Genomic DNA, 9,540 nt, shown 5'->3' on the forward strand with positions numbered 1-9,540 from the left:
GCACCTCTAACATTCAGGAAGTTTGATTATGGTTAAGGTTGTGATATTTCGTTGTTTACGGAGAGTCAGGCGAAGGAGGCAGCCTTTGTTGAATTTACTTGACAGAGTTGGCTATTGGGAAGTGGATACAACACACGATAGTCTAATCAGGGCTTACAAACGCAGGAAACAATGACAGACGTGGAGGTTCATCACACTGCTAAGCAGAATCATCAATGGAAATCATGTGGCACGAGCTTGTATGTTTAATAATGTCTGAAATTTCATGATTACGGAGGCGGACTGTAAGGAGATGACGCGGCCGGCTCATGCGCTCTTTGTCATCCGAGAACAGAGCCAGAACCGAGCCGAGTCCTACTGATGAACTTCTACTAGTTTAGCGCGGTTCGGTTGTATCCGGCAGGGTTCGGTTCAGTTGTGCGTTCCATTTACACTCGACGGTTATCTCTGTTACCGAGCTCAGACCGATCTCAAAAAGGTTGTGTAAATGGGGCTTTAGGTTCTGCATTAGTGGAAAAACTGATGCTCGGATTGTTAAAACACGCCTTCACTGAACTACAAAAGTGGATGCATTAGACTGAAGCTGAGGGAGCCATAAAGGTGCATCACAATACAGTGGAATTTAAAAAAAGTTGGTTCCCAGGTTGCTTTTTATTATAACATTCAGCTAAACAAAATTATAGCCTTTGGTGTTGAGCATTTTAATCTTAACATAACTCCATAACCCCTCTAATGGGTTCAGGCTACTCTGCTGACAGATCAGTCACATTGACAGATGGATAAAGGCCAAGTCCTGCTTGAAAATAACAGATTTCTAACTAAAAATTGGCAGTAGAGGGAAGAGTTTACAGTGCTGAGTGTTTCCTGCTAAACAGCTGCACTGATTTTAGCCTAGAAAAAAAACAGAATGGGGCAACACTAAAAAAACTACAAGGATCATCAAATACTGTGGACACTTCAGACTGGACTTTAAGCAACTTAGATTCTGGGCCTCCATTTCTAAATAAAATGCAGAATTTGCCTTCATCTGAAAAGATGATTTTGGATTAAAATGAGCAGTCGTTTGCGTTCTCCTTCATGTAAGATTCTTCTGTCATGTATGGTTCAGGAGTGGGTGTAGACCCAGTTATCCCTAACAATAGACCTCTGGTCGGTCAGCCTCTTTAATACTATCCTGTGTGACCACAATGACTTATTTACAGTATTTTCTGTTGTAAGTCATTCTTAGTTCCAGAAATTGAATTTTGGGTTTACATTTGCAGAAAGCCATGAGCATCAGAAGTGACCAATATACACCGGTTGTACTTCATTCCAAATCCACATAAGACCGATTTTGCAGTTACTGAAATAAATGTATTTTGATTGAACACCAATTTAACGCATGGACTTGTAGGCCTAGATCAAAAAAAAAAATACCAGTGTGCTGTGGTAAAAATAGATGGCTGCAAAAGATAACAGCCGACTGGATTATGAAGTCAAGTCCTGCTAATGACATGATTATTTGAATCAGGTGCCTTGAAGCACAAAAACATTTAAAAGGTGCAGGACATTAGATCTCAAGGACTAGAATATAACATAAATTGTATAAATGTTTCTTCTTATGGTATGCATTATCTTACATCTGTCCCTGTTTATTCAGAGTGCATAAAATACCAAGCAGAGCAAAAAAAAAAGAAATGATAATGTCATCACAGTAAAAAAGGGGGATTTAGGTCAACATCCAAGCATTAGCATGCAAGTAACGTGATGTAGCTCGACTCAAATGCTGTTTGAGTAAAACTGCTTCTCACATCATCCTGCTTAGGAAAAAAAACCTCTGTTCCTTTTCCTTTGGTTAAAAAGAGTAAAAGAAAAGTATAAGAATAAAAGCCGAGAACCGAATAACCCGAAAGCACAGAAAACATACAGCAGAAATGAGTAGAGCATCATAGCAAGATGGAAAGCAAGCAAGCTGGAATGTGCTCTGAGTGCACTGAATCATTTTCTGAACACCACCATGCATCTGATGCTTCACAGAATAATTCCCATCACAGCCAATCACAGCGCAGTCTCCTTTACTTAAGATTGCCCAATACATTTATTTGGGAGCTGATCAAACATCAAATGATGAATGTTAAATGCTTTAAGGGGTTTTTACTACTATAGTTCACTACAATCAAAAAGAAAGAGAGTGTAGCCTTGAATCTGATAGTTCTGTAATATTAAACCAAGAAAAAAACCTTCTATGTTCGTGTCTGACTTTCAGTGGGAAATGTTAATGCAATTACTGATGATAATGATGATAAAAAAAGAAACAAAAGAGTGTGGGCCTTTTTCTGAATCTAAGTTCTGTTTAATATCAAATCCAATTTTCTGACCATTTAAACCCACATTTGGAAAACATGGAAAAGTTGGGAGCATTTTGGCAGCCAACTAATTGTGTTATGAGAAGCTGCACAAATAACCATAAAAAAAGAAATGATTCCAATTACTGCCTCACAGTGATCACCCCCAAAAAGGATCAAACAAATATGCGCACGTGTGATTTCCTAAAATTAGATGAATCAACATACTGTCCCAATTTGTTCAATCCTCGTTCAAAGCGTCTTTCAACTCAGCAGCACACATGGACAGCATGCTTGGCAATGTGCTGCAGTCATGAACAACAGAGCCACTCTGCCATCATGCAACAAAGGCATGGGTGGCTTGGAAGTTGGAGGCTTCAGCTTCCAATGAAAAAGCATAACAATTCTGATGAAGCAGAAAGCTGAAGCCATGGTTGTTGCATCTATCATGCCTCAAGTAATAATATCCATTCACAGGAAGCTGACACCTGTTGACTAATATTTACCAGAACAGGAAGAATATTGTGTTTGTCATTAGATTTTTGCCCAGAAATGTGTTTTTCTACAACCTTTATGATTTGACAACATTTTAGGGGAAAGTATTTGCTACCATTTAACTTCCCCCTTTTAGATGTTTTAGAGCAACACATTTAATTGAATAATATATTTGAATCATAGACCAATTAGAAAAACAGATAATGAGGTAAAAGGAAAATTACACCTATATTTATCTTTAGTTTCTTTTGTTTTTTAGTCTAAAAAGAGGTACATGCAATTGTTTGCCAGTCCTGAGTAAATACCTGGAAGAACCACTGCTTGTTTTGATAGTCATCCTATATTCAGCTCCATCATATACCAAAGCATGATGTTGCCACCACTATGTTTCACAGTAGGGATGGTGTTTTGGGTTATTAATTTCCCACTGCAGAGATCACATTGAAAATAAACAAAAACAGGAAAAAGCCCTACCTCATGAACCACTGCTACCTGCAGGAATTAAAAGGAACACCGTTTTTTTTTTTTTTTTTTTACATTGGCCCCTTGATTTTACGTTATTACATCATGTTCTACTCACCCATATTAGTTTTGTGTCATTTGGAGCTGTTCTGAAGATATTCGGTTTTGTTATATCCAAGCAGTGCCTTCAACTCGTTGCCCATAGGAAGACGTTACTTGGATTACAAAACCGAATTATCTTCGGAAAAAATCAAAATGACACAAAACTAATATAGGTGAGGGGAACATGATGTAATAAGGTAAAATCAAGGGGCCAATGTAAAAGAAAACAGTGTTCCCCTTTAAACGTCATTCTTCCATAGAGCTTCTTGCTCTTTATTCATCTATTTATTCACTAAAGTTCACTGTGAAAAAAAAACAAGGCCTTAAGAAAAAACAAAATTACAGAAATTACATTAGAAACGCATGAATAAACTTTGAACAAAGTAGTTGACATCTGAGGACATGAAGGACTGAATTTTATTTAAGGGGAAAAAATGTGATGAATACAAACACATGCCTCCTTTTTTGTTGTTTTTTTTCTGTCAAAAGTAAATAAAAAGGTTTGTTGTTTTTTCCTTCACAGGGAAAAATACTGAAAAAACATTGTGCGTGTGACAATGGGGGCAAAACCTCAGTGGCTGTGGAAACTTTTGCAAGGCACTGCAAAGGTCAACTACTGTTTATTATTTCTTCATCAGAAACTTTCCTAATTATTTAATCATGTCTCAAAGTGGCAAAACTCACTGGGCTAAAAAAAATTAAAATATAACCAAGTTCATTAGTACCTATGAACGCATAAAGTTTGTTTTTATTAAGATCAAAATTTGAATATATTCTGAATATATAACAGAACTTGAGCTATAAGGTAAAAATCATCAATGATACTTTAAGCATACATAAATCTGAATGATTGATTTCTACCCAGTGGGAAACTAGTGTTGCTAAAGAAACTAAATTGTTTCCTCTAATTTGCTCAGGGCAAATGGCAGATTTATATTCCAACTAGAACAATCAATAAGAAGCAAGGTGCAGTCGGACCGCATGTAATAATGTTAAAGATAGTTTCCTTTGAAGGGTTACTGATCCCAGAAGGAAGTAGATATAAAAACATAGATAACAGCAGGAACTGTGACTCACATCAGGCTGGCAACGGTTTGCTCTGCGTCCATAACTGCTCGTTTTAGACGGGGGCACGGACTGTCGCAGTGGGATGGAGTGAGGCTTGTACTCTTTATCCACATCTTCACCATCATAATGCTTTGGCTTGCAATGCTTGAATGGGAACAATAATGAAGGATTTTAGTTAAAACAATAGACTTACATTAAAAAAAGGGTTAATTATTACACAATAGTCTCTTTTTTTGCATTTCCTTTCTTAATCATAAATTATCTAAAATTAGAAAAATGAATAAATAAAAAAAATACAACTTGGAGTAGAGTAATACCGTAAGACTGGCGCCAGACTGGAACATTTCAAATGGGTAGACGATCCTCTCATAATGTGACCGTAGCAAAGACCCCAGGTTCTTCCCTTGAGGGTAGCCCAGTCTCTGAGCTATGCGAGCCCATCGCCGTTCCTTACAGATCAGTTCAAAGCCCCCTTCTTCAGCCACAATCTGGAGGAAAAAATGTTTATTAAACAACAAAAAATCGTAAACGTTGATCAAACTTGAACTTTGCTCACCTTTGACAAGCTGTACAGATCAAGAATGCGCCTTTCGATATGAGGGATTTTTAAAGAAGATCCTTGAATTTCCCAAAATCTGGCAATTCGGTCCAAATAATTGAGTTTCACTCTGGTCTCAGCCTAAAATGAAAACACAAGGCAAAAATCAGAGAGAAATTCTATCAGACACCTGCATCTCTTTGCAGATACAGCAAGATGTAAAGAAAGTTTTTAGCCCTTTGAGTTCCTAATTCAAACACAAATTAAGGTTGAGTAAAGTTCCTTGACTGAAACCCTGATTTGATGCTTGAAATTAGCTCAGCACACAAACAATAAAACCAACCCTCATCAAAAAGAGGTAGGCTTTTGTCATTTTAACTGGAAAACAAGTCTTAGTGCATGAACAACCCTTACCTCCAACTCATTCAGCCTTTGGATGCGAGGAGTGAAGTGAAAGTTTTCCAACTCCACTGAAAACGGTGGCTGCCAGTCCTGATTAAGAAAAAACGCAATGGAGTGTTAAAACTTCTTAACACCCACCTAATTCTAAGTAATCCTCGCCTTTTTGCATATCCAAATAGAAAAGCAAATAACTAAGGAACTGTAAGCCTAAATTACAGGTGTGGTACATCATTTGAAAGCTAACACCTAGTTTCTAAAAATATAAATGGAAGTAGTATGATTAAAACCCAGCCTAAACTGCAGCAGTTCAAACCTAACTCAAAGGTGTTGTTTTTTCCTTCTCGGAAAATTATAGGTCTTTTTAAAAAAAGCACATCTGGACTTGTGGTGTCACCAGCGTCTTCAAACCTCCACAAATGTGCCAAATTGTTCAAATCTGTGCATATTTCATTTACACAACAATTTATAACAATGATATTTTATTAAAATATATTTTTTCCATTTTTCTAACTTTCCATCTATTTATCAATCCGTGTGCAATGATCCAGGATCAGATCTGCCTGTGCGCAGTTTACAACCGGCGATATATCCGGGATGCAACATTCAAATTAGCCATGTTTACCCTCGTTTCAAAGGTAATTTCATTGGCTCTAGAGCCAAACATTGCCTGTAAACTTAACCAATAGCAGCCAGACTTTATGAGAAATAATATGAGGGAAAGCATGCGTAATGATGACGGCCGAGAAGGGGCACTTGTTACGCTTCGAGGGCTGTCCCGATAAACCGGAAATGTTTGGCGAAACTAAGGTAATTAGCAAGATGGTTAGCATTAACTATAAGGATCTAACTTTCCTCATGGTTAAAATTTTTTTATTTGTGGCGAATTTCTCATCATGGAAAGTTTTTATTAATACTATGCTAGATTACTTTTTATTCATGAACCCTTACGGACAAATGGAATATAATCAACCTAAGAAAGGATTTATAATACAACCACAGGATCGCTTTAAAGGCAAGAAGTTGAAGCTTTATTTAAAAAATTCAGATTTAATACGTTGCTATTAATTGTGCTTTGGTCCTTATGGTGCCCATAAAATTAACTTGGTTGCTGAATTGTGGAGAATCTAAGCTTTCTAAGGATGAATAACATGTCCATATGTTAACTTGTTACATCTGCCTTATCAAATTTGTTGTGGATGCAACAAAAACTTCCATGGATGTAGCACCAATTAAAATTGAACTTGGATTCAGTCTAATTCCGGTTTAGATGTGCTGTCCATCCTTGTTAGAGTGGTTTTAAAGCATGATATCTCACTATCAGCTACTATATTTCACTATTGTAGATATTAAAAAGATCTTACATGTTAACATCTGTATATTTAGACAAAGACTTAGACCTAAATTTACATTTAAACTTATGCATTTTTAATTCAGGACAAATTTGTTTCGTTTTTTTTATTTGAAAAGCATACATATCTAACTGTTGGTTCTCTCCATTCACAGAACCAAAATGTTCTGATGCTGCATCTTGACAGAAAAGCCACGATTTCTGGAGAGAATTTATTTCAGGGTGGCAACTCCAAAAACATGTAAAACATCATCTAAAACAAGCCACTCACTGCTGGAGGTCGAATTTTACAAATTCCAGACTTCTCTGCAATTGGACGTATTTTGGCAATGTAGCCCAGGGGATCCTGGAACTCCTCCCATGATGGCTCAAAAACTGGACACTCCGGAGGAGGGATAAACTCTTCCACTTCCATCTCCCTGATGACAGGAAGGGCACAAAGGGAAACACGTTAAACGACTTCACATCCAAACAGACAACCACAACATAATCAATACTTCTGTTTGTTAAATAAGTGCAGCTATCTATATGGCTTAGTATTTTAAAATACTATGCCACCAAACTATGTTTACAAACCTGTCAGTTCTTAAATCATTTCAGAAAACAAAAAACACAAATAAATTAGTTAGTTTTCCAACTCTGCAATTTAAAACAAAGGAAAAATTTGCTAAAAAAATAAAGTATGGCTACCAAGTTTCTACGGAAATCACTAGATTCGTTTAGCTGCGCATAATTATTAGTTCCTCATCTTACCACCAACTCTACTATAAAGAGAGGTTTCCTTCAACAGTCAACATTTTCTAATTCAGTCATGTTTAAAGGACAGTCCTTTCGATGACTCTTAATGGAAAAACCCCAGGATGCAATGCATTGTGCATATTGTGGAGGAAATCCCCTCCCCCAGCACGAGACACAACAAAACAAACCACAAACCCAAGTACATGTAGGCCCAGGTTCAGGTTACATCTTTTTAGGCCAATTTCAAACCTTATCTAACTGCATGACAACAGCTTCCTGAGTTGACAGCAATAAATGTCTACTTCAAAACCCTCGACCAGCCCATTTAAACATTCAGACGTTTACATCTCTAGTTTCTTTGTAATTCCAGTGGTGTTTCCTGTCTTGTATTTGAAAACTAATCATCTTATAGATTTAATTTCTTAAACTGAAGGGCAAAACTGAAGACTGCAATCCACAGGCCCTCCCAGCTAATCCAGGCAGATGACAACTTAGTACTAACAAGAGAGGCAGATTACTGTAGAATTGTGAAAATTAAATTCTTAGACTTTACGGGTATTGCTGCAAAACAATTAGTATAAAAAAAAAAACAAAAACAAATGTTTGGCTGATGAGAATGTTAGTGAATAAATACGAGTAAACAACAATCACATGGAGCTTGGAGGTACGCTTAGATATATTTCGCGATTATTCGTGAAAACAAGCCTCAATTATAATCCATTTGACGATGAGCTCTCAATGACAATCAAGCTGATTTTTCACGGGCCTCCAGGCAAACAATGGCGTTGAGTCAATGAACCCAGCTGCACCAAAAGGCCAGAAACACATTAAACCTATAAGTGGGCAGGGCTTAATTAAAAACAAGAAAATATAACGCAAATATTAACTCACCCGTCGCACAAAATCTAATTTTAATGTCGCTTTAACCCAACTTCACATCATCCCATTTAGCTGACAGTGTTAGCAAGTAAAGTTGTAAGAACTGACGTAAAACACTAAGCTTACCTTTAGCGACAGTCGTTAAAAAAAAGGAAGTGTTAAGAAACAGGCCTCCAAACTAAATTAACAAAAGGCTGTAATGTAAATGTCATCAATCTGTTCCTAGTGATAACCACCACCCGTGTTAACGTCCATTATTCAGCATCGAAAGGCCACAACACCAAAGACGGCTTGGTTTAGCATCAAGGCCTCCAAATTTTCCTAGCAGCACCATCCTATAGCTTCCTACTAGTGCAGACAGCTAGCATCCGTTTGCTAACGTTAACTCAAGTCAACAATGTAACCGCAGATATGCTAACCTACAACACTACGATAATAATATCGATATATCCAATTATAAGTATTTTATGAACAAAAAACAGATTATGAAGCGAGTCCGTTACAGTAAAGTGTTTAGCTGCGTTCCCGTGACTGACCCGAAGACACCTCGATGTCCCGGGGTTTGATAAGGACTGTGGCCGCACTCCTTCCTCTGTTGTTGGGATGACTGTTGGTTAGCTAACCAGCTGTGCTCGGTCCAGTTCTGCTGGCTAGCAAAGTTGGCCGTTTTCAGCCTCAGTTCTCCATACACACCGCTCTGTCTACGGTACGGGCGTACTACGGAGAAGCTGGTGTTCGCTTAATACGAAAACTTTCTCAATTACTGACGTAATAAATCATTTTCCCGATCAACATCAATACTCTCTTTAGGCCATCCTTAGCGTCTTAACGAGACGCCATCTTAGCTTTTTCTCACGACCGAAGTACAACCTCAAATCAGTAGCACACGTTCCTTCCTGAAAGTAGTCCCCTCATGCACACCAAACACGTCACGTAATTACAACGGCACAATTGTGGGAGAAAGTAGGTCAACGTTATTTAATGTATTTTGCGAATGTTGTAACATCCATGTTCCAGCATGTACATGTTTTAAAAGACAACCTCAGAAATATTACGAGCAAACAACCAAAAAAAGGTCCAGCTCTTGTTTGTTTGGTATAATTGCTTTAAAAAAATTGGTTTGACGCAGGGTATATATATATATATATATATATATATATATATATATATATATATATATATAT

The 9,540-nt window shown here is 37.4% G+C and overlaps 1 protein-coding gene across 3 annotated transcripts in view; it reads right to left on the reverse strand.

Annotated features, from left to right (window-relative positions):
* Positions 1 to 9,230, reverse strand: part of LOC107095075 (lysine-specific demethylase 5C-like) — a 34,630-nt gene extending 25,400 nt beyond the window's left edge. For 2 of the 3 annotated variants that reach the window (XM_015391048.1, XM_015391046.1), the window contains exons 1-6: positions 8,893 to 9,230; positions 7,011 to 7,158; positions 5,404 to 5,481; positions 5,008 to 5,130; positions 4,769 to 4,939; positions 4,461 to 4,595 (exon numbers count right to left, since the gene is read on the reverse strand). In XM_015391048.1, the coding sequence (XP_015246534.1) occupies positions 4,461 to 4,595; positions 4,769 to 4,939; positions 5,008 to 5,130; positions 5,404 to 5,481; positions 7,011 to 7,154 (651 nt within the window). In that variant the 5' untranslated portion in view covers positions 7,155 to 7,158; positions 8,893 to 9,230. Of the gene's footprint in view, positions 1 to 4,460; positions 4,596 to 4,768; positions 4,940 to 5,007; positions 5,131 to 5,403; positions 5,482 to 7,010; positions 7,159 to 8,482; positions 8,767 to 8,892 lie in introns of those variants that run through there. The other variant, XM_015391047.1, reaches the window with a different exon arrangement.
* Between the last annotated feature and the right edge of the window lie 310 nt (positions 9,231 to 9,540).

This window comes from Cyprinodon variegatus, unplaced genomic scaffold, assembly GCF_000732505.1.
Source record: "Cyprinodon variegatus isolate N-32 unplaced genomic scaffold, C_variegatus-1.0 Scaffold522, whole genome shotgun sequence".
NCBI classification, from domain to species: domain Eukaryota; kingdom Metazoa; phylum Chordata; class Actinopteri; order Cyprinodontiformes; family Cyprinodontidae; genus Cyprinodon; species Cyprinodon variegatus.